The sequence below is a fragment of the Oryzias latipes genome, chromosome 13 (genome assembly GCF_002234675.1).
Source record: "Oryzias latipes chromosome 13, ASM223467v1".
Taxonomy (NCBI): Eukaryota; Metazoa; Chordata; class Actinopteri; order Beloniformes; family Adrianichthyidae; genus Oryzias; species Oryzias latipes.
Window position 1 is genome coordinate 11,561,936 of NC_019871.2, and position 26,351 is coordinate 11,588,286.

General features: G+C 39.1%; 1 protein-coding gene across 3 annotated transcripts in view; it reads left to right on the forward strand.

Annotated features, from left to right (window-relative positions):
* The first annotated feature begins 6,209 nt into the window (after positions 1 to 6,209).
* Positions 6,210 to 26,351, forward strand: part of LOC101167886 (cell adhesion molecule 1) — a 196,512-nt gene continuing 176,370 nt past the window's right edge. For 2 of the 3 annotated variants that reach the window (XM_011482431.3, XM_011482432.3), the window contains exon 1: positions 6,211 to 6,354. In XM_011482431.3, the coding sequence (XP_011480733.1) occupies positions 6,279 to 6,354 (76 nt within the window). In that variant the 5' untranslated portion in view covers positions 6,211 to 6,278. Of the gene's footprint in view, positions 6,355 to 26,351 lie in introns of all 3 variants that reach the window. The other variant, XM_011482434.3, reaches the window with a different exon arrangement.

Below are 26,351 nucleotides of genomic sequence, written 5' to 3' on the forward strand. Positions count from 1 at the left end.
GAAAGTCAGTGAGCTGTTGGTAGACAACTTTTTCAAGGACTTTTCCTAAAAATGGCAGATTAGAGATAGGTCTGTAATTATTTAGTACAGTGGGATCAAGACCGCTCTTTTTCAGGAGGGGTTTAATGACTGCAGTTTTTAAGGCCTCTGGAAATATTCCAGATTGAAGAGACATGTTAACTATTTGAGTAATTGATGGCAACACACTGTTCAAGACAGACTTTAGAAATCTAGTGGGTAACACATCAAGGCAGCATGTAGACGAGCTCAGACGGGTGATGGTCTCTTGGACAGTTTGGTCAGTGACAGGTATAAAGTGAGTCAGCCTAGAGTGAGTAGGTGGCCGTTCGATAGTTATATGTGTTGTGGAGTTGATGGCTTTTTTAATGCCCTGAACCTTGTCATTGAAAAATACAGCAAACTCATTACATTTAGGTGTACAAACCAATTCTATTGGTAGCTGGGTTGGAGGGTTAGTTAATCTGTTAACTGTTGTGAACAGGATACGAGAGTTGCTGCTGCAACTTCCAATTATTTCAGAGAAGTACCTTTCCCTTGTTCTGCATAAGATCTGGTTGTAAGCGTACAACTCCGCCTTATATATTCCATAATGAACCTGGAGTTTTGACTTGCGCCACTTTCGCTCGGCTCTGCGGCACTGTTGTTTCTGTGCCCTGACTAGATCATCATTCCTCCAGGGAGCTTTCTGTCTATGTTTTCTCAATTGAACTTTCATAGGGGCAATGGCATCCAGAACATTCAAGATGCTAGAAGTAACAGAATTCAGCATTTCATCAACATTGGCACCAGAGACGTTTTCAGGGTTTATCATTTCTACAAACTGTGCCCTAGTGCTCTCATTTATTTGTCTCCTTTGGACAACTGCAGGGCCAGGCGGTGGTTTGGGAGCAACAGACAGGTCAAAGAATACACAGAAATGATCAGAGAGGGCGACATCAACCACACTGACATTGTAAATAGTAACCCCCTTTGTGATGAGCAGGTCCAGAGTGTGCCCTCTGCTGTGGGTGGGGCAACTCACATGCTGAATTAGACCAAAGGTTTCAAGGACAGCATTGAGCTCTTTTGCATTTCTGTCATTGACATTATCAACATGAACATTAAAATCACCTGTAATGACTAGACCATCAAAGTCTGTGCACACAACTGAGAGCATTTCAGTGAAATCATCAATAAAACTTTGGCTGTGCTGAGGAGGTTTGTACATAACTATGCAGAGTAAGGGAGGAGTTTGTTTTAACTCAATCTTAAAGGACACATACTCAAATGATGAAAACACACCAAATGATAGTCTGCCGGTTGCAATATTATCTCTAAACAGTGCAGAAACGCCTCCACCCTTTTTATTTTCTCGTATTTCCGATTCATGTTTGTAGTTGGGGGGAGTTGATTCAACTAGAACTATGTTTCCTGTGTTTCTGTCAAGCCATGTTTCAGTTAAAAACATAAAATCAAGATTAAAAGAAGAGATGAGATTATTGATTAAAAATGATTTGTTGCATAAAGATCTGACATTGAGTGCAGCAAGTTTGAGATTAGTTTCCTTGGGACTGGTCAAAACCTTCTTGCAAGGGATGTGAACTAGATTTCTTTGATTGGACAGTCTAACTGCCCTTTTTTGCATTCTACGTGGTGCAACTACAGGTATAGCACCAGAAGGAAGCTGTTCATCACAGGGCCCCAGTTTGACATAACCTTTCCTAGGACACTGGGGGCCCGTTTCATCCTAGCTCTGGGGGATAGCACGTCTAGAGGCGCGCAGGGGAGGTCGAGTTGAGGGTAGTTTGGGTGATGTATAATGTTTTTTTTAATTGCAACTTTTTTCGAATAATTTTATGAGAATAAACTTGTAAAATTAAGAACTTTGTTTCCTAATTTTACAACATTATTCTCATAAATTTTAAATTTTTTTCCGGTATTTGATGACTTCATCCTCACATATTAATTTGTTTTTTTTCTATCATGGTGGCCCTTAACACTCAATCGTATAATTCAAATCTGCAGCAGCATTGTTTTAAAAATGAATCTGTGGATTAATTAAACTCAGAGCCAAGAGCTTAATGCTCTGCAAAGGTTAAAACCTTTCATTTAATTTTTTATGGTTTGACTTCTCTGGTTTGCTCCAGAAAAAAAGAAAGGAGCACAGACTTGACAAAATGATTGATTTCCTCCCATTTGAATGGTGTTAAATGCCATATAATCAACTCTATCTGTGGCCACAGTTTGGTATGGCAGACTCACTCAAGGATGCTTTTCAGAAACAGTGTGGTATCATTCAGCTATGTGAGAAAAAGGACTTTTCTTTGACTTGACTCAATCTACTCAAGTGTGTTTACCCTCCTTAAAACTTGAATGTCAATTCCACACAAGAAGATATCAAAATATCTTAGCGTTTACTCCGGGCTTTGAAAGCCCAAGTGTTCCTCTTTATGGCTTCAGCACATATACGTTGGTGTTATTACTGCTATTATATCATCAATTTGACTTTGACTTTAATGTGAAAAATTACAGGCATGGCATTCTCCATTAACAGCGGGTAGTCACAGTCGTTTGCTTCCTGGCAGAAATAGACATGGGCAGTTTGATGCTAATGATCCTGGATCTGCATTTCCCCTTTTCAGTCTACTGTAGGTGGGTATTTCCAGCCAAGCATTCAAGCTGTGCTAATAATTTGACTAAAGTATAGCTACCAATATATCACGGACTGCTGTAGAAACAGGAAATCATCTTCTGTCTGGAGTGTTTTTCTGTCCAACCATACTCTTTTTATATTGCCTGTTTAGAAATTTGACACTTGGTGTAAAAAGACAATTCAAAGTGCTTTAAGTAAAACATTGAAATAAACATTTAAGGGAAATATTAAAGGAGTCATCATTTAGCATTTTAAACTTTTAAACTATTATGCCATTCTTTGGCCTTTCAGAGATAACTATATCCATGTACAGTATGTGATAATATAATACCTTTGACACCCTAAAGAACGAGTTTTAAATGAAATATGAGTTATTTTCACAGTTAATTTTCCTAAACAGACGTAAGATGACTTAATCTCTGGGGCACCGGCTTTCGCTTCTAGTAGGTGCCGCCCATTTTATGACGTCAACCCTACAGCTGGTATAAACAGCGTGTCTGCGTTTCCCTCACAAAAACAAAGATTTTCTGAAAGTTTTCAAAGATGGATGTGCATATTATACATATAAAATGAAATCCTTTAACCGATCACAACTAACTCAGTGGAGAAAGTGGGTGTTTTGCTGAGGAATGAACATCATAAAAAGCTTACAAGCTAAAAAAGTTGATTTTGCATGATCTAGGCTCTATAAATAAAACCTAATCAAATGCAGCTGAAAACACACCTCGGTTCAAGCATCCAGTTTTTACCAAGTTGAAAGAAACACAAAAAACCTCAGTAATTCAACCTTAAAACGCCCAAAATACACAATAGTAACAGCATGTTTTAAATGTCCATTTCTATAGAAGCCAACTTGCTTTTTGCCTGCATTATTCTATGGATCATCAAGGGTTAATGCATCGTTTCAAGCTCCACAAACAAAACAAGTGACGTTAACAAAAGTGTCCTGGAAGCCCCAGCATTTCTTTGAGGACAATATTTGTTTTCCATACATTTGACAAACAAAAAATTGCCCACTTAAGCCTGTCCAGCAAACTTGGCATGCACTATACTAATGACAAATAAATTGCCATTAGGCCTCTGCGAGGCACTCTGTGACTGCTAATATATTACAACCCCCTGAGGTTGCAAAACACCCCATTGCAAACATAAATGGAAATAATGTGTAAATATATATACTTTTTTCATTCACCTTCTAAACTCGTTTTGTCCCTTTCGGGGCTGCCGGAGGCTATCCCAGCCACTCATGGGCGAAGCAGGGGACATCCTGGACAGGTCAACAGTCTGTCGCAGGGCCACAAATCACACACCCATGCACTCTCACATTCACACCTAGGACAATTTAGAGTAACCAATCAACCTATGAAGCATGTCTTTGGACAGTGGGAGGAAGATGGAGTCCCCAAAGAAAACCTACACATGCACAGGGAGAACATGCAAACTCCACACAGAAATGTCCCCCTTTGGTTATTTTTTCATCTGTTTCAGGAAAATGAGCAAAATCAAATCTACATCTGAAAGGACAGGATTTCTTGTTCTTAATTAAAAAATTGATTTTTATAAATGATTCCAAGTAAGAAGAGAGCCAGGAACCAGTTGAGCTTGCACGTTTTATGCCGTGAAGACACGAACAATTGATGACCTGTAGTAAGATATGTGGAGTATTGTATCTTGTAGTGATTTGCTTTATGAAACTAATTGTGCACACCGGTCTAATATGGCACAAACATACATTTGTGCACACAAAAAAACACAATATGAGTCCACTTCTATGCTGTTCTTTTAGGAGGAAAAATGGAAAATTTTACATTTCTACACAATAGGAACAGTTCCTGCTGAGCCATCTGGGTCATTTATTAGGATCCAATTCAATTATTCTTCGTCTCTCAACAGGAGGAAAACATTTTCATGGTGAATGCTTTGCCTAAAAAGATTACCATCTCAAATAATTCAATTTCCCTTAATTTGATTGATTTCATACCAAGGGGAAAAGAAGTCTTAATTTAAAAGCATTGCATTTCTAATCAAACATTCTGAGAAACAGGCCTGGGCAAAAATCCTTTATTGCCAGTTTCAGAACTAATCTAAATTGAGAATGCTGATGGCTGACCTATTAAATATCACCGTCGCCACTTTTGCGGTACATGGGGTCGAACGCAAGTGGTGTCCCTGCAGTAGCATGCGACGCACACTTAATCACACACACAGAGGATCTGCGGCTTTGACTACAGAGGATCCAGATGAAGCAGTTCAGCTACACGATCCATTCCCATCCATTATTCATTCCGCTCGGGGAGACAGAAACGCTGGGCCTCTCCTCTCAGACAGACCCAGGAACTGCGTCCATTCTCATGAGCAAAGGAAATGCCATGCAGCATTGTGGGGGGATCACCAAGAGTGCAAACAGAAGTTGGGGCTTTGGGTCATCACAGTGCAACAAATAATGAGGGAACCACCAAGTGAATGGCACACAACAGTATATATTTAAAAGAAAATCGTCCCAATGACTTATTGTGCACTTCTGCAGGAGCAATTTAAAGACTGATGCTCAGTGGCGCCTCATTGTCAGAAAACACGGCAGCTTGGCCACTGCTGTGAGGAGAAAACACCTTGCGGAGACATTGCATGAGTGGCAGGGAGAACTGGCAAGCTGCCACGGATAATAACATCTGAAATAAATTTGATGTGTGGAATTCAATCTGTAGTGATAGGGATGGCTGCAGCATTAGAGCGAAGTTCTAAATGCTATCTACTCATCCATGGAATGAGGACTGACACGCAGCCTCAGAGAATAGATTGTGCAATTAACAGCCTTTGTGCTGTTTTGACACAATGAAAGGGGGAAATGAGATTCAAAGTCGTCAAGCACGTCTCTCCGTTGCTCTCTGATTCTCACGAGATAGTCCAAATGCACTTCAGGTGGGAACGAATGGAGACATTAGGAGATATAATAAAGTACAGAGAAAGAGTTCAGCTGACGCTTATTAATAAGCTGAAATATTCCATCCAAATTGTGTGATTCTTGGAGTGTTACTTTCAGATGAGATATCCCCCCCCCCTCTAAATTTCCAGTACTGCACCTTGATGGGTGAAACATGCACTTCTCTATTTGAGGAACAGGGGGCGCTCTCTGAGTAGACATGGAACAAGTGACTCCAAAAGCAAGTTTGGCCAACTTAACTGAACAACCCTGCTTTTTTTGAACACTCCTTTTTTGGGGGAGTGAATATTTTTGAATCTCATACGCGCTCTCACACACCAGAAAATATATGCAAATAATAATAATGACAATAATAAAAAGACTAAGAATAATTTCTCATAAGGTTGTCCAACGTGGCAAAGTTCCACTGGAAACCCAATATTCCCACAGCATTCCAGCTGGGAATTACAGTACAACTTTGGTGGAAGATAATAATAATAATACAGTCTATCCATTTAGAAAATAGTCTCGAGGTATGGTGATGCTCTTATATCATTTTATATCCCTTTGCATGATTGCAAAGCTGCCGAATAGGAGCGCGGGCTCCCTGCCTGCGCCCTCCCTCCGCCTCTCATGTGTCTACATTTCCATCCCATGGCCGTCTCTAGGTGATTAAGCGCCGCCAGTCTCAAGCAGGTGTCCAACATGGCGATCACGGGAAGCGGATCTCTACTTATTTCTTTGAGCGTTTTCGTGATTTCAGCGGTGTTTCTCCACAAAGGTGAGTTTTGATATTATCATACGGGAGGAGGGATTAAAAAAGGTCTTGCGCGCGTGGATGTTTGTCTGTGATCCTTTCACAGCAGAAGCAGGAGGGAAGAAGTTGTGCGTTTTGGCGAGCTGGATGCGCGCAAAATCTCAGCATCACTTTTTGCGCAGCATCCCCGCTCCTCTCATTATGACTGAAGCGGCTGCGTAGTGCTTTACGCGCTGCGGAACGCTGCAATAAAAAGTAATGTTAGTGCTGCTCAGATGGACCGCCGGAGATAAAGTATCACCGGCGATGTCAGCATGAAGTGCTCGCCACGTTCCTCCAAAACTGCACAACGACGCGCGCGTAGTTATGCCGCATAAACCTCCATTACTGCCACAACTCATCCCGCTGTCAGATCTCTCCAAGTGTGCGCTTCAGGTGCGCTTCAGCGCGAGGAGGAAGAAAAAAAACACGCAATGCAGCAGCTCTGGCCAGCACACTGTCCTCCTGCAGCTCCTGCAAACCTCCACTCTTCTGATGTGGGGCTGAAAGTGAGGATTTTTTTTCCCACTGCGAGATCCACTAATGCTTTCACGTGCACAGCTGTGCTCTTTATCTTTTTCATGACAATTAACAGCTGCATTGACAGGTCTAAATAAGGGTCAAAACACGTGACTCACCTGGACCACACATCAACAGGTCTGCATCTCATCCCCATGTGTGCCTGTCTGTTAGTTGCTCCCAAAATGAGCTCACTTGTTAAAGGGAATTTTAGACAGTGTGTTATTTTGCAGTTCATTGCTTACAAGGCTTTCATTTCACAGTTGCTGCATCTATTATGCTCCGTGCTGAATATTTGAATGACATTTACATCATTGTCTAGCTTCTCCTTGTCACATTAATTTAATTAACCTCTCAGTCGAATAAAAAATGCTCAGTTGAATGGGCAATAACCTCAAGCTCGGTACACAAAGCCTGGTTTTAATATTGGCAGAAAATGATGAAGCCCTTTAGCTTGGGTACATTCAGATGCCCCAAGCTAGAGCTGTTCCAATCTCACCCCAGGTTCCTGTCTGGATTTATGATTCTTTACAAAAAAAACCCTGTTGTGTCTGAGAAGGGCTCTGGCTTTCAGTTTTGTTCTACTGATCCAGAATCATGTGAACTTCCAAAGAGTGGGACAGAGAGGAAAGATGGATTTTGTTTGAAACACACAGGTGTGCACAATCGATGGAAAGAGGTGAAGTTAAACAAAGAGAAACAGACATTGTGGGAGAAAGTGTTTGCACGGCGCCTGCAAGCTCTGATAAAACGACAGAGCTGAGAGTTCTGTTATGAAATGATGAGCGTCTGCATTTCAATGGAGAATGTGTTAAGCAGTCGTCTTCTCCGCGGGTCTCCTGGGGCCCGGCCTGTTGTAGCACATCAGATGGCTGAATTTCAGAGGGTTCCATGATCCCACTTATTGCCAGTTTAAAGCCATTCGTCAGGACTGAGTGATGGTGAAGTGGATCAATACGGGCTGCCACGAAGCCTCAAGGCGCCGCTGAAGGACAGGATCTGAGAAACTAAAGGAAACATGCAGTTGATATGGAGCTCTTGCTTGCCAGTTGGCATGTGACCCATTAAGTGATTGAAGATGTTCTTCTCCGGCTGCTTATGGTGAGGTTTGGCTTTGAAACCGATTCTGCTGAAATTTGCTCACAGCGTGTTCCTCTGCCCTCAATTTGTGCTTGTATATTTGTACTCTGGTGGGTGGCTGATTTATTAAATTTTTTTTTTTATTTTATATGATTTTTCACAAAAGAGGAGATTTTATATTTCATGCCTGTCCTGTGGTAGTGCTGCATGTTGGTGACCACTATATAGTGAACCACACAGCTTATTATGATCCACATTTGCATATTTCAGATCTATTTCAAATATGAGGTCATGGTACTATAGCAGTGCAAAAGTCATTTTTTAGAGTTGAGGGATACAAATCTGGGGCCAAAATAACTTTTTAACACTTGTGTGATAGTAAAAATGCCACTTTTCTGAATATATTTATTCGGAAAATAGTTACAGATTTAATTTCTCCATACGTGGGCTGCAGGATAATAAAGGGGTTAGGATTCTCACCTCTAATTAATTGGTCCTCTTTTAAATCCCAGCTAGGACCCGACTTTGTGGGGTTTTGACAGTTTCCCTTAGCATTTCACCTCCCTCCCACAGTCCAAAATCATGCTCCATAGCTTAATTGGTGATACTAAATCGTCCCAGGCATAAATGTGAGTGTATGGCCCTATGGCCATGGACTGGCAACACCATGGGACTGATACACCATGGACTGGCAACCTGTCCATGGTGTACCGCGCCTTCGCCCAACAGTCACTTGAATAGGCTCCAGCAGCCCTGTGCCCTTGAAAGGAATTAAACAGGTTTGGAAGATGGATGGATTTATCCGTGCGCATTTTTTTGTCAGTGTGAGATTTCGATGTAATCCCTGTTTTGGCACGATCACACTGCTGTTTCACCATGTCGAGTCAAAGGTTTTGTGAATTCAGCTCCACTGTGATGGAAGTAAAGTGTCTTACTTTTTTTAAAGTGAATGTTTTTGGTATATATATTTGCCCAATATTAGTGTTACATCCTTTAAAAGGTAGCCCTAAGGCTTTTCTAACTTATTATAATGAAATAATTAAAAAAAATTGCTCTGAAATGGCTTTGTTTTATGCTGACTGAATTTCTTTCTATCACTTCCTGTACCTTTATAAAACCTGTGTGTGTGTGTGAGGGGGGGGGGCTTTGTACCCTTAATATTTGTCCGTTCCTGTCTGTGGTTAAATACACACATTTTAGCATCTAGCATCATGTACTTTATGTATTTTTTTAGCCCTGATCCTCTCCTGCATCTTACTGTAATCAAAAAGGCTAACAAATTCCATGCAGTTTCAGCAGAATTTCCTCCCGTCATTCATAGAAATGAGAAAACAATAAGAAATGTTTGTGTGGAAGTGCAAGACTGCATCAAATTAAGGTTTGAAATACAGTATTTTGACATTTCTTTAAATAATAAATAGTTTGCCTAAATGATCTGATTTAAAATATTGGTTAAAGGTGCCTAAAGTCCAGTAAATTTCTCTATAATTTCCATGCAACCATCTCTGATTTAGTTAGAAGCACCCGACTGAGCTACATGAAGTCTGTCAACCACAAAGAATTGGCTAAAAAAAAACTTTAACAAATAGGGCTTAGAACTGCCAGACATTTACAACTCCAGTAACTCGTTCATCGATGGTCTTTAATTGATCATGTCAATTTACCAAATCGACCATTTACGAGAAACATATTAAAACATTACAAATGTTTTAGAGTGAACCCCATGACCTCTCCCTCTCGGTGACCTGCTTTAGGAGGTTAGTGTACCCTGTGATGCCTCTGTTGCAATCGTCTAGCTGGTTGGTCTAGCTCTTGGGGGTTGGGTTATGAGGGTTGCAAACATTAGGAACAGTTTTGGAGCTGTTCCCCTAACTGCCCTAATTTCTTAAATCACATTTCATCAGGATGTGTGTGTAGATAGGGGGTGGGATTTGGCTCAGGACACACTGGGGGTTGGACTGGGTGACAGAGGTACCTTCCCCTAGGGTTGCCTCCCTCAGTTTTCAGCTGCAGACTGGACATGCAGGGCCCTTTGATAGAAAGTTGATTGAGAACTTGTCAATTAATGGGGGTCTGGATAAACCATCACCCACAAAACACTTTTTAGAAAAAACACAAACAATTATTTTACAAAAAAGACTCATGCGTAGGGTGGTCACCAGTGACCCCTGCACTGTCCCCTGCACCTCCCTAGTGGGAGGGACCTGCGGCTGGTCCAGTAATTGATGTGTTGGTTCCTTGGGGCCAGTGCTGTCGCACTGCCCACCATGGGGGTTTGGGGTTCACACTCTTGCTTCCACATTTAGTAACAACATAGTGCATTCTAATAAGCACACACTCCTCAGAACACACCTGCCTGCCTCCATCTGCACAAACAAGGATGTTTGTATGCATGCAGACATGGCTGATGTATGAAATATGCATGAGTTTGTGCGTGTTTTGGTATACATTTATGTGAAATTAAGTTAGTGTGTTTTTGTAGTATTAAGTTGTCTGCGTGTATCTACATAAACATATGTACATAGATACACAGTGGTCTCTTGCTAAAACCATTTTACCTTAGTCCCACTGTTTTACAATTTTTTCTTTGTTATGCAATCTTGCATGCTTTTGTTTTTTATGTGTCCTGATTGGCTGTTGACCTTGTCAATTAACCTCCTCTGTGTCATGTTCCCTGTACAAAATGTATTCATCTTGCAAATAGGATCTTTATTCTCATTCTGTTTTAACAAGAGTTTGAACAAGAGAGAAAAGTGTGAAAAAGTGAATGTTTGTCTGAGAAAAGTGTAGAAAATGTGTAGAGAGGAGTTCCACAGCCATAAAACATCTGAAAAAATTGGAAAAAAATAAAGTTTTCTACTTTGCAGATTTCACCTAATGTGGGTTATTTTTAGAAAGCAACTCCAGTGATAAACAAGGGACCACTGTATCTTCAACCTCAGCTTTCACAGCCTTTAAATCTCCAACAAATGTATTTCATGTTTTTCCTCATGTAGGATTTGGAGCTACAACAGTTCATTTTAAAGCCAGTAATTTTTTTACTTTCTTCTTAAGTTTATGCAGAGATGTTAGACAATTTCAGATTTTCAAAAGGGGGAAAAATACTTTGCAACAAGTCAAGTCAATTAATTAGCAGAACTTTACAAGTAAACAAGTTGTAGTTGTAACATTGCAACATTAGCCGCGGTTACATGCGCAAAGTATCTTGATCGGATCAATGGTCGGATTAAAATCCAACCGTGTACATGGGATCAGAAAAACTTTTTCTGATTAGAGCGAACGTTCACATAGTCACACTTCCAGTCGGAATAAATCCTTTGGGCATGCGCAGTAGTGCTGAAAATACCGGAAGAGGAAATGAGCTCCAAAGCTTTCTCTGGAGCGAAACACCGTCAATGCATGATGTTAAAACAGAGCAGTGGTCACACACCATCGGAATGAACCGTTTACACGAACAACGATCGGATCAACAATCAGCATAACCCACCTATCTCGATCGGAAAGAAATTTTGATCCGAACGAGTCTGATCGGGGCAGACTATTCCGAACGGCGTGTTTACGTGACGCATTTTTCTTCTGATCAGGCGTTCTTTCTGATTACTTTTGTCCATGTAAACGCCGCTAGTGAACAGCTAAACTGTTAATTTCAGTGCTTTGAATGCATTTCAGGAACTGCATTTTACACCAGACATGTGACATCCATTAAAGAACATGCTAAACGCATGTTCTTGAAAGTGCTTTCTTCACACCGGACCTTTACTATTCCATACTAGCACATGCAGCTGTGGTTGGGAGAGGGTTGGTGCGAAATATCAATGCGGTGCAAATCTCATGAATCTTGCTCCAGGCTTTTTCTGTCATAGCTCTATTCCGTCATATGAAAGACTTGACGTCATATAATTCTGGTTGGACACAAACCACTAACTAGTATTAATTTCTCCTTCATGATTTTTAAACGGCACTTTTGTGAATTAAAAAGGACGCTACTCATCCGTCACTACCAAATCTTAGTCATTGATTGGTCAACGGTCAACTGGTTTAACTTTTAATGCATGTTCAATGGCAGCTCATTTTAAACATTGAAGCTGAAAACAGAATGAAAAACGTCCGTAGCGACGCGTGAATGTGAAAGTTTTGAACACCGAAGCCCAAAATGGGCATGTGTGCGTGTTCACATAGACTTTTCATTTTTTAATCCTTAAAGGAGGTTGTGACCTGTGAGTCCATATTTGAAAAAACATAGACTATATTTTTCACTCCTTGTGCAGGTGGGCTTTTAGTGGGTCACATTTTTTGTTTGTTTATTTGCGACTTTAAGCGGTATCACATGAGAGACGTTAATTAGCGGTCTCAGCTCGTAGCACAGTGGTTCTGTTTGTGAGGAGCTTTTCTTTCTGCTGTATAAAAATGAGCCTGAATTAATACACAGGACATATTTAATACTGCACTTAATGAACCACTGATATGTGAACTCTTTCATCGGCCATAATGCGAGATCACTGTAGTACATCATTTGTAACAATAATATACTCTTCTATTTAAAGAACTTAGAATTTATTACTCATTAAATTTACATTAAACTGTGCCTAATAAGCTTCTCTCTAATTGCAGTGTAATGCATGGCACTACTTCATGTGGTGGTAGCTAATCTCACAGCAAAGGGCTGGCAGAGAATTGGCAACTGAGGCGTGGAGGGATTTTTTTTTTTTTTGCCACTTGTAGCTTTTGCAACAAAGAAAGTCATAAAGGTTACGTCTTTGTGTCATCAAACGCCATCACAGCTTAAAGCTTTGTTTTTCCACTTCCACTTTTGCTTCGAACTGAAAACCTCAGCTGCAAATGTGTCCAAACCTGCTCTGGTTTCTGCCCGCGTGGCAGGGCATGGATGTTTGTTCACGATAAATCTTCACACTCTATTTGAGCAAGCTTATAAAATGCATCGATGTGTGGAAGGTTGCCACAGCTTAAAGCAAACAGGGAGATTTCACTTTAGTATTTTTCCTTTCATGTCCGATGTTTCTGGAAGTCAACCAATATACACAAAGAAAAGAGATGGTTATGGAGGTTCACGTTAGATAAAAATTGAAAATCTCTGTCCATCCTTGACTTTATATTCTTTTCAATTTCTGAAAGACTTCCATCTCTCTTCCAAAACATTACCTTGGATGCTGGGTGCAGGGGTTTTTGTCCATCTTGCTTTATAGTGGGACCTCGGAGTCAATACTGTATCTGCTTGTCTTGTCAAGGTCACTGGAGTGCATCCGTAAAAATGCTATCAGTGTTCGTCTTGTAGTTATTTTTTATTTATTTAAAAAAAAAAAAAGGACATTTTTGTTTGTACTGTGGAGCCATACTGAATGACAAACTGAGGGCAATAAAAAATATCTGTGTAGAAATGAAGTAAACAGTCAATTAGGAGAAACAGAGAAATGACAGGTTCTTTTATGGTTGTGGGGACAGAAGCTTGCATTCACAGTGCTGTGGTAATGAGGAAGAGAGCTGATGTGTCCGCTTATGAATATGACATTGTTCTCTCTGTTCCCAGCATCTGAGAGACTTCACTCTATTGGCTGCAATGCTTGGAAAGTGACAATCAAGCCAGCACTGGAAAAAAAAGACAAAATACAAGTTTCTTTTTTAAAGGGCCACAGAGTACACATTAGCATGGATCATGGAGCAATTACAAGCCATCATTAAGGCTCCCTGTACAGCACATTGTAAAATAAAAGATGCAGTGGGCAACTATTCCCCAAAGTTTAAATGCATTAAATACTATAATACAAAGCAACAGATGAATCTAATTTGTTGAAAAACAATTGTGAGATTTTATTCCTACCATCATTTTTAATTATATCTTCCGTGGAAATGCTGTAAGATGTTCTGTTCTTTGTCAGTCATAGCTATTATATTTAAATGACTTAGTGTTACAGTACAAGGTTTAGCTTTTAGGTTCTTACTTCAAATAGTGCCTCCACAATCATTCCTCTAGCATACAGACTTATAAAGAGGGAAGATATCCTAACTAACAACTGCAGAGGCTCTGTTTTCCCAAATCTAACTCAAATTATAATGCAAGATAAAAAAAAAAGGTTGGGAGACACCATAGACATATATCACTGGACAAAGACTGGACATAGACATTTTTCACAATAAAGGTTGGGAGATACCATAGACATATATCACTGGAAAAAGACTGGAAATAGACATTTTTCACAATAAAGGTTGGGAGATACCATAGACATATATCACTGGACAAAGACTGGACATAGACATTTTTCACAATAAAGGTTGGGAGATACCATAGACATATATCACTGGACAAAGACTGGAAATAGACATTTTTCACAATAAAGGTTGGGAGATACCATAGAAATATCACTGGACAAAGCGGGTGTGACATCACCCTGAGAAAATGTCTTCATTTCATTCAGTATTTTTGCGCGATATGGGCGCCGCCATTTGTAGACAGTGATTGGCCTGAGTCGGTCTGAGTCACATTTCAAACTATCACCAATCAGGAGTGAGCTTAGCTTGTTTTAAGTCCACACCCTTTTCACTGAAGGCAGGCTCGGGAAAATCTGTCAAACGTTTGAGGTGGGGACCAGCGGGGCACCACATGCTTTTACTGAGGCATCTTATTGGTCAGTGTATAACTTGAATAACTGGCGATGTAAAAAAAAATACTATGAAAAACAATTGGATTAGCAAGAAGATATTAAGAAAAGGGTATCAGAGCAAGAAGGGTTATTCTGACAAGAATGACTGAGTTTATTTCTCATTAGAAGTCAATAGAAGTCAGCAGGTACTTCCTGTTTGGAACGTGAGGGGGGAGGGGTCAATATGTCCCGTCACTGGGAGTTACAGGTGTTGTGAATATGCTAGTATGGCTAATGTCTAGCATGTTAGAGACAAGTTCTAGAGTTTCTGTAAATCTGGTAAAAAAAAGTCTGATTATTCAATGATCTTATTTTTGACTCTTGTCTGGCTTAATGCACCTTATAGTTCATAGATAAAATAACAAATTGTACCTATATCCTGGGAAGAAATGCAATGCTGGATAAAATAAAAGTCTCAATAGTCAACATCTATGCAATGCAAACACCACTGAAATCAATAACTACTGCACTGCTAATAAAAAGGCAATTTTCATGAGCTGCCATACTCTACTCTGTGATAAGAGGACGCATAGGAACATTGCATTTGTATAAAGATGTCTAGAAAGGCATTGTTTTTACTTTACGCTGGTCACAGGAGTATGTTGCCTTAGTTCTTACTGGAGTGCTGTTTGCAAATGCATTTATGCAGTCTGAATGAAATATTATTCCCTTACACAGCAGGAAAGAGCCACACTTGGGAACAACATTAGAATTGCCCAGTCCTTCCAAGTTACTGTGTTGCGTTGCAGCAGTGCCCCCATGTAGCTTAATGTATCCCTGATTTTGTTTAACCACACACTAAAGATTGCCAACTGGGAAGAAAAAAAGTATATTAAAAAATTTGAATAGACTCAAGGACAAAAATGCTTTGGGTTGCCTTAGGATTGTCCCATGGACTTGGTTCAGATGGGAAGAAAATGCTAATCATTTTCAACAGCACTTGGTTTGCTTTCACAACATGGTGGTCTGAATAGTAAAGCAGAGACAGAATCATATCAAATAGTCTCAAAAATCTTTGTAGCTCCAACAGCTTCTCATTTGTGGGCAGTATATAGGTTCTGACCAGGATATACTGTATATGAAAAAAAGAGACACAAAGAAGAAATCTGGGCAGTCCTGCCAGTCCTGACTATGTTTGGATTATGTTCTTGCACCTCTTCATTGCAGCATATTGGTCCATAGAAAGTCACTTGGCATTCACACTCAAGTAAACTGCACCAGAGTTTGTTTTTAAGGTTCTCTTCAGACTGGACACTGCTCAAAGTGAGCAGAGTTTGTTTCCCCCAATAATCCGGAAGAAATATTCAGTCTGAATACACCCAAGCCTGGTCCGGTGTTGGTACCATAACCATTCGGCCTGCAACAACTGTTTGGGGTCCTTCGACTAGTGCTGACGTCACATTATGTGATTCAGAAAGTGATTGGTCTGGACAAATTACGATACTACCATAGAAGAAGATATTATGCGGTCCGTTGTTAACAGAGCTACGACATAGAGCGAGATTACCTTCAAAACATGCTTTTAATATTGTAATGATTATTATTAAGTGCATATGCAGCCGAATGGACAGCGTTCCGAATCCTTCTCCGGACCGCGCACTACAACAACGTACCCTCCCTGCCTGCGAACACAAAGCTACCAGACTCCAGCTGCTCTGCTCAGAGACATGGTTCGCCTGTGTGGAGCAGCAGGGTCATTCTAACAGCCACAGATCTTTTTACAAAGTGGGTTGTGGCAAAATCTCTCTATAAACACTACAAAGAATAATGTCAGACACAACTTAAGAGGGAAAAGAACTTTAAGTTACAAAAGGAAACGTGAAATGAAAATATGTAGAGCCTGAGCAGATTTCGATGCTACGTAGTTTGTCCAAGTGGGGCTACCGTAGTGGGACGTTATCCTCAGTCGAAAGGACCCCAAAAGGTTATTGCAGGTCGAATGGTTATGGTACCTACACCAGGACTTGGAACCGCTCTCTGACCCATCTTTCAAGGTGGTCTTTACTTGTTTCCAATAAGACTGAGCTGCAGTTTGCTCTGAGATACCTTAGTCTAAACAGGCTAACTTGCATAATTTCATGAAACAAAATTTTTTAGAGATGAGAAAAAAAGGTTTTTTGGCTGACTGCAATTTGCACAGGTCTAAAATTGAATTTGATTACTTACACGCAAAAGCGGAAAAGTAGTTTCTTACGTACGTAACCTTTTATTGCAATAACCCATCAGTACTTCCACCAGAACATGTTTTGTGACCTTGTGGTTGTCTCATACTTTCTGAAAAGAAGAGAATATCAGATTTTTTCTTAAAAGTTTGTCAAGACCAACAAGAAATTTCAGGAGGGTTTTTGAAGCTAGATTTTTAGTCAAACTTTCTGGATCTAGTTTTAGAGAATTTTAGTAAATCCTCAACAACAAATGAAGTACTGTGGATTGCTTTGAAAGTTTTTTTTAAAGTAAAGATTTGCACATTTAGAAATGTGATTATTGTTGCAGAATTGATGCAGTTGATGCATCCTCTCAAGGTGAATCTGAACAGCTTTTGATGCTGTTTACACAGAAGTGAGCTGCTGTCTGACAGGTTGGTGCCGTCTGCCTCAGGGACATCATGCTCTTGAGCCATCAGTGTAACGATAGACCCATCTTAATTACTCTCACATGCAGCACTATAATCTGTCATTGTCAGTCTGATCAAGACTGTGCAAACCAAGCACTGAGACCCATTCACCCAAACCAAAGACCTATTGATTACTTCTCATACTTCAGTCACTGCTCCATGGACAGACATAAGAGGCAATAGACCTAATGGAAGGAGGAAATTCAAAGTCACATTGTTTACATCTAAGATGACAGCTAAATGCATCTGACAAAGAAAATTACTAGCATGATCTATTGGCTCACAAAAAGCCATCTTTGTGTTGATAACAAGCTGTATTTTACTAAGAACGCACATTCTTTTCTCCATGGAGCTGCTCTATAAACACTAAAATTGTTATTATTGAGTGAACTCAGAGAAAAACTGGATTCAAGAAATTATGTTATGAATGAAAATTTTCTTTTTCCATTCAATTCAATTTTATTTATATGGCCCAAAATTACAACAATAGACGTAATTGTGTAATGAACATGATATCATAAAAAACATAAAGTCGTAGAATTCAATAGGTAATGGCTAAACTAAACAGACTAGGGTGAACAGGGCATCCCTGCCCTTAGACCCTCCTTCTCGATAAGGAAAAATTTCTAGAAAAAAAAAGAAGAAAAAAGCAGGAAACCTCTGGGATGTCCACATAAAAAAAGGGATGCATTCCCAAGACGGACAGGTGACCAGAACTCTTAGAAGAAAATTAGGTAATCTAACTCTACAACTACATGTTTAAATAGTCCATTAGATGGGCTTCATCCAGATGGAGTTGGTGGACGGCTGGGGGTGCGAGACGAGCTAGAGGCAGGATCCACAGCCAAGTACAGGAATAGGAGCACATACGAGCCAGAGGCGAGGTTCACAGCCAAGTACAGAGAAACTGACGAGCCAACTGGAATCTGGAATCACTCCTGCTCCCCCGAAAGGGAATGGGAAAGATGGACAATACATGAATCGCACTGCACCAAACAGAGGCACAAAGAACTAAATGATAAATAAATGATCAAGACCAGAGGAGAAGAGGAGAGAACCCCAGTGCACCATACTTTCCCCAGCTACTAACTTCTAGCAGCCTACTAGCAACTAATTGTTATTGTTAATACATTTAAGTCAAACATGTTAATAGTAAGTTAAATATTCTTTAATTACTAGCTAGCCTGGCATTAAGTAAATCTTCAGAGCTGAGAGTAGCAGGAATATGTGGTTCTATTGAGCTCTGACTGCTGGTTAGTCTGGCTATTGTACTAAAAAGAAATCTGCTATTAAGGTTGAATAGTACTTGGTTCTAGCTTTAAGCAGAGCTTTTTTTTTTTTTTTTTAATTTAAGAGGCTATGTTTCCAGGTATTCAGAGACTACTCTAAGCCGGAGTGGTCCATTCTTTTTCTAACTGACAAATTACTTGTTTAACAGAACGTGTTTCAGCATTAAACCATGGTGCAACTCAGTATGTCTAACAAGCTTGGTTTCAAAGGGGCAACGACATCGAGTGTTCTCCCTAGGGCTTGTAAGGCATCAATAACAAACTGGTCGTTTATACAAGGATTGAAGCTATGTGGAACTGGTCTCCAAGTTATTACTCAGCATGTTACTAAGTACTGGTTGAACTGTGAGTTTAAACTCAGACACAGAAATAAAACAATTAAAAAAAAGGTCTGCAGGCCAGTAGAAATTGCTGCCCAGGGGCCGGACTTTGGATATGCCTGCTCTAAAAGTTGATCCAGATGATTTTTCACTCCTCATCTAAGTAGTTTCATCAGCTCTTTCTTAGTTATCCTTGATTTGAAACTGCATAAAGTACCTTGTATCGGTGTCCATTCTTTCCCTAATTTGTATCTTTCATTGCTGTTCAAAGATATGAATTTTTACTTCCTACTTGAATGCAGTAAAAAAAAACAGTATTATTTTCATGTAACTTTAAATTACTTTAAAATGTTGATTATGCTTTCATAGACTAAAAAGCAATTACTTTGAATAATGAAATCTAATTATAAAGTTTCTCTATCTTCCTAACTTTGTATCAAGTTGAGATTTTTCGTCTCTACAGTGGTGTTTATAATGTTGGTTTGAGACTCCTCAAAATTGTAATCCATCATAGTTAAGCAAACACTTTGCAGGTTTTTTGTTTTTTTTTGCAGATTTTTCAGTTTTACCTTTTCTTCTGAGAAGCACTGTGCAGGCTCCCTGCAAAAAAGTCTCTTTTTTAATGGCATAGTTGCAATGATCACCATTGATGTATCTAAGTAAAGAATTTTTTTTCATTTGTCAGGATGGTTCTTTTATTGTTCTCGCTTTCTTTGTTCCATCAGTGTCCCATTTCTTAGAGAGCTGTGGAGCATTTATATTGTGAGGCATAAATTTACTTGAAAGAGCTCTATTTTGAAGCTGGTCCATCTGCTCCTGTGAGACTTTAAGGGTTGCTGGGAATGATTACATCCGGATTAACCACTCTCCACTGCCAACATGCAAAGCTGCAAATAGCATTCAACACAATAATAATGCTTGACAATTGACAAAGTTTTTTTTTATATCAATATCTTAACCTATTAACTTACATTATGCTAAAAAATTAAAGATCTCAGACTAACTTTCTCTAATGAAAGTTTTCTACATCATTGATCTTTCATTTATCAGTGCCTCCAGGATTTTGAGATGTTTCGAATTTGCAAATTCAAACAATTTTCACACTTTTTTTCTCCAATCGCCACAACTTTGTCACAAAATTCTCATTTTGAACAAGTTTTGTTGCCATGTCGTGTGAACGGGTTACGCTTTGTATGGCTTGTAAAATACATAATGAAAAATACAGCTACAGAAAATACACAGAACTTCCCATTGTCTCCTTTGACCAATGCTGTGCATCTTGGCCCCTGGAGGCATTCTGGGTAGTGTAGTCTTATGACAAGTTCCACCAGTTAAACTGTCTCTGTACGGAATATACTTTAAGCTTGAAAATATGTTGTGATTCAAACAAATGAGCAACCAATTAAACAGCTTGACAACTTTTTTTCTATATATGAAATTATTTTCAACATAAATAGAGTGGCAATTGTGGTGTAAAATGTACTAATCGTGTGGCTGTAATTGATTTTTCAAGTATTTTTATTATTTTTGCATAAACACGAGATAAGTTAGGTTAATTTTAAAATAAATTAAGAAATTTTATGCAGTTTTTATGGGGTAAATTGTTAATACCATGTGCATGATGTTACAGCCTTTAGAAGAACATTTTTAATAAAGAATATTATAACTTTTATTACAACTTTTTGGGTAAAATGCTTGCAACTACAAGATTTTGTGCCTGCAAGATTCTGGAGGGACGGATGTATGCTTATATAGTTAACAACAAAGCTCAACAAATATATTCATGGCAGCCGATTAGATGATGAGAGTAAGGCAATGACCCTCGCTGCTGTAGATGGTGTTGCAGCTTACAAGCACGCAACTCCAAGGAACAAATCATCCGAGATCTGTTCCTCAGAGAAGTATTTAGTACTTTATGCTCTTTTTTGCAACAAGGTCTCGTTTAGTTTTGACAGTCCATAAATTTAATTGGTCTTTGTAAAGTCTGTCGATGGGTTTCTGTCACCCTCCGAGGTGCAACACATGCTGGCACTCATTAAAGCAGGGCTGCTTTTTACACACAGGTTCAACACCTATCTTTTTTTGACTCATGGTTTCAGTGTGACTCCAGCTAAGGAACAATAATGATCTGGCTTTAGGATTTAGGAGGTTTTTGGGTGTTTTTTTTCTTTTTTGTGTGTGGAATGTTTCGACGCAGCAGAACGGACTGAACCTTTGTGAGCACAAACTGAACTTTGCTCTGTCCTTCAAGTTGTGCATGAACCCTGTATGGATTTTTTCCATGTTGGTTGTGGAGCTGCTCCCTCTGTTGTGAGCTGTCACTCTATTAACTGGAGGTATAGATGCTGTGTGAACTGTTTGGGAATGCTATTTCTTATCTGTCAGCTTCTGGATGGAGGCCAGCAGCTCAGAACTTTGCAGTCCTTTGCAGGCTCATAAAGCAGATGTTTCTGTGTACTAGATTTTTACCTAACCCTTCAGTTAGCATGGCAATCAACATTTTTATGTATTAGAAGCAGTTACCTAGTTGCATGTAGATTCAACTAAATGAGAATTCTTTGCTTCTTTATGATAATTGCAAAATAAAAGAGGACAAAAAAAAGTATAATGGAGTGTGTTTTTGTAGCCCTAATTTAGCCTCCTTGACAACTGTGTATGTGTGTCCACTACCACAAAAAATACTAGTAAATCAAAGTGAAAAGTGAAACTAGAATCAATTAAACCCAATGTTAAGGTAATTTCACTGCAGATGGAAGTGAACACACCACAAGCTTCTCAATGTCCCGATTCGGCAGAAGCTCTATGTGAAAAACTGTGTCAAATCCAGAATAAACAGGAGTGGGTTTACACAGCAGGGCACCTGTGCACGCTGGCGTTATGCCAGCTGAGAATAGTTTGCACGCCACTTGAACAATGTAAACTCTGGCCCGTCTTTTAGGAAGTTGCAGGAAATCCCATCTCAAATAGAATACACAGTGGATGTACTTGAAAGTAGCCACCTTTGACACATTTCTTTTCATCTTTCAAGCTGATCAACATTCAGTTGCTCTGAAATGAACCAAATCTATATATTTCATAGTCCTACCTCGTCATCCACACGACAGCAGACAAATGATGCCAAAAAGACATTTGGCATCAGGGATGATAAACCCAAGTGAGGAGTCCACTCCTACATTTGGGCAACCAACCATGAATTGTGACCCGTATTAGAGAGTTGAATCAAGAAATCCCAAGCAAAAATCTGTGCACAATAGAAAACGTGTACATAAACTCTATTTAGAAAAGTCAAATTAACCTCTTTGATGTGAGGACATTGTTAGGCATCTTTGCTAGGCGCAATGACGTGTGACTGCGCAACGTCTGGGTCATGTCACTCTGAACTCAGGCTGTCTTTTTATTCACTATTCTTATCCTGAGAATATCGACTTTTCATGAAAACCTCAAGATTTTTACAATTTCTTAACAGTAACCTGTGTGTCATTAGCTATGGGGTCCCTGTTTCCTGAAGAGAGAAAGGACTTTTTTGTAAACCAACCTTTCATGTAACCACCACAGAATTAATTTTATTTTGTATTTTGATTCTGCCCACAAAAAAATCTACTCACCTGAAATTGTTCAATCCAATTTCTATAGAATATTTGAGATTTGGAGCAGCTGTGGCTCATAAGTAGAGGTTAACCTCTGATGGAAAGGTTGCAGGTTTGGCTTCCACCTTGCCTGTTGAAGTCTTCCTTGGGGAAGACACTAAACCCCACAGTGCTCCTGGTGGTCTGGTTAGCACCTTACATGGCAGCTCTGCCACCATGAGTGTGTGAATGGGTGTGTGCAAAGGTGAAAAGGACTTGAGGCTGTAAAACACTTTGAGCCTTAATGAAGGTAAAAAAGAACCATAAAAGTACAAGGACTGCATGGTTTAGAACAAGAAACCTCTCAAAACAGTATGTTTTAGCCTCCTTTAATGTTACGGTTTGTCACAGAATTGAAAGCAAAATTACATTTGACTCTAACACGCTGTAAGGCATTTCAGTTTATTGCATTCTGCATGCCCTTTTAAAGCTTTAAGCGGTAAATTATTTAGCTTCTACTGGAGGCAAAAATAGATAATATTTTCCAATCACCAGCTGAGTTAGCAGTTTATGAATTTTAAAGTGTAATAAAAACCTCTCAGATCGCAGGAGGTCATTATTCCAGAGGAGACGGCACACAACCTGACTGTAGGACAAGACAAATGAAAAGTTTGATTCTGTCCTCCTAAATCCAACTTAGCACTGGATGGAAAATCTTCAAGGAGGAAAGAGACGCTCCAGAGGAAAAACACTTATCAATAGATGCAAACGACACTGGCCTAGAGATGTCATTAAAAAGAAAAGCATGCATGGACCTCATGAATCCATAGAATATTGTTGTTTTCAGGGGCAGCACGATTCATTCCCTGTTTGCACTAAGAGGACATCCATCAATTTAGGGTTTTATTGGACTATGTAGATTGGGCGCCGCAGAGATGTAAATGATTTACTTTGCATAAAGTTTTGCTTGAACTGGCAGGAAGATATTGTAGTTAGTGAAAAGTCGCATGTGTGTGACAAAGGCGGTATTAAAGTCAAAGCTGATTTCCGGAGCTCAAAAGAATGACGATCTTTGCATGAATAAATAGGCTGGACCTGCTCTCCAAGGATTATTCTGGTTCAAATATCAGAGGACTTTAAGCTTGTCAAATGGCATACATGTGTAATAGGATCGTGAGACATGATTTCATTTTGTCACTTGTACCCAAATGTCATATCTTCTAAGGTTTATGCTGATTGTCTCTCACTGTGTGCACAAATTACTGTTTTATTCCTCCTGCTTCTCCATAGCGTACGTTCAGGCCAATTTAGCAGAGTCGCTTTATATCCAAAATGCCTTTTTCACTGAATTTCTAATGATATTAGGCTAAAACTAAAACATTTTATTCAAAAACCCTACTGGACAAATGTCAGAAAACTTGTAAATCATTACAAAGAAAGTATTACAGGTGACATTATGCCATATTTGTTGTTTTGCAACAAAGCTAACTGATAAAAGTGTGAGGAGTACTATAAGAAGTTTGACAAATTCCCTATGCAGAAGGTTTTAAGCATTTGCATTCGGCGGCGTGACACTTGTGACATTTTGGGTCCCCGTCTTTCAGTAAATCTCAAATATACATTTATTCAAATGTGCTCAGCCTGGAGAGGGTTGACACCGCATAACTCATCAAAATGTTAAATGTAGGGAGGGGTTGGCTGAGTGATTCGTGTCCTCCGAAAGCAATCTGGACGCGGTGAAGGAGCAGGGTATACGTTTTTGACTATCAGAGCAGAAGAGAAAGAAAACTTAAAAATCATCTAAAAGACTATGGTATTCGTCCCTGACCTCTATTCTTTTACCATCTTTAAACTGGAACTTTATGTAGAAAAAAGTAAAAATAAAAGCAGGCTGCTGGGTATTTTAAAGAAAATGGGGATTGTCAGTTGGAGACCTGCTTTACCTAAAAACTAACCATTTTACCATCCAGACAATTCAGTGCTGCTGAAATGAATGTCTTTTTTTCCCTGATGGACAACATTCAGCATCATTCTAGTGTTTAAAAACAGATCTCGATTATAAGATTGGACAGCAGGTCTTGGAAGATCAAAACTTTTATGTTACACTTTGTTATATTAAGTTTCTGTTTCATTAATATTATTATTGTCTTTAAGCATCAAATCTTGAATATTAAGGGCATAATTTCAAAATAAAGTTCAGGAAAAATGAGCAAATTCCCACTCAAACTGTCTGGTTCAGACTAGAATCTGTTTCCTGGCTGACCCTGTTTAATTTGGGATGGTTTCAAAGCTAATATAAATTAGATTTTACTTAATTTAATTAATCTTAAAACCAAACAAGTGAATTGTAGTTGATCTGTATGTAATAGTGTTGGTTTACTTGCAAATGAACTCTTATGTGCTTCGCTATAGTGACCAGCTGAATCTAGGACCAGAGAATGTCAGTAATACAAAAAAATAAATAAATAAGGATGTGTTTTTTTATAGAGCGCTTATTTCTCCACACCAACATTTAGACTTACTATCCTTATTATTGCAGACTTACTATCCTTTAAATATCTCAAATTATTGACAGAGAAAATGCAATGTTCCTTATGTATTATTCTGGTTACCGACTTTAAACCGACTTTATGTGGTACACTGTGCTCAAAAATCTGTCGAAATGTCTTAGAGCGACTATACTAAGCCTCAAAGCCACAGAGCTTAAAGGGTTGTTGGAGCGTTACAGCTACTGCAGTCAGGATCCTCACAAAATGACACGGTTTTGACTGTTTTGCTTTTCTTATTGGGCCTTATAATCTTGTGTGTCTTATATATGGTAATCTTGATTGTTAACCAGGTGTCAAAGCTCTAGAAACTCTGGCTGTTGTATAAAAAAAATTCAAAAACGAAAGAGTTTGGGTCGCTTTCTTAACAGACTATCGCTCTCCAATGAAAGAAAAGTGTCCACAGCAACAACCCAGAGAAGTGAAATCAACAAAAAGGTTAAAAATGTCCTGTCAGTAAACATGGTGTAGGTGAAGCAGTAATCCCTGCTCATCTGGAAATTACTTTAGGGAGTTTCATTCACTCCTTTAAAAGTGTAACTATCAAGCCAAGGCCAGCAGACTTCCTGGTTGAAAGCATGCTAGGTTGAGACAAACTGCCCTAAAATAGAGAGCTAGAACAATGTTTATCCATTGTGTTTTAAACCTAAGATAAACATCTCATGTGTTGATTTGTGGCGACAAGGGGGGTCTGTTTACGCAGCGAAATGTGACACCTTACTTGTCATTTCTGGGCTTAGGCAATTTTATCTCCCTCCTCTCAAGCTGAGTGTTTCTAAGACATACCGCTGCACGGGAGCCATAAATAAAACTTGAAACTCCGTCACTCTGCTTTGAAAGGGAAAACTGCTTGCAAACAACGACGACAGCTTTTGTTATTTTTCATGTCGTCATTTGTGCGAGAGAAGCTTTGAACCGAATGCATTCAGTCAAAAACCTCTGGTAGATTTGTGCTCCACCGCAAATGAAGATTGATATTATCATATGTTTCTCTCTGCGTTGACTTTGATCTTCTGCAACTAATTTGTTGCAAATAAGGTAAAAAAGAAATAAACAAAAGAACACTAAATCTGAAGCATCTGATATAATCTGTTACATGAACTACAGTACATCCTTATAAGAAAGGCACATATATTCCTAGCTTTTGTTAGAGACTAAGTATCAGGGCCAACCTTTTAACTGCCTGGTCAACCAAACATTTCGAAAAAATATTTATAAAAACATTGATAGTGTGTATTAATCCGCAAAGGCAGGAGTAGCAAAAAAACAACAAGATTTTATTTTTATTTCATCAAATGTGTTTTGGTTGGGTAGTTAAAAGGAAAAAAAGAGAATATATAAATATATATGATAATAAAGTTGTAAAATTATTAGAATAAAAGTCTACATTTT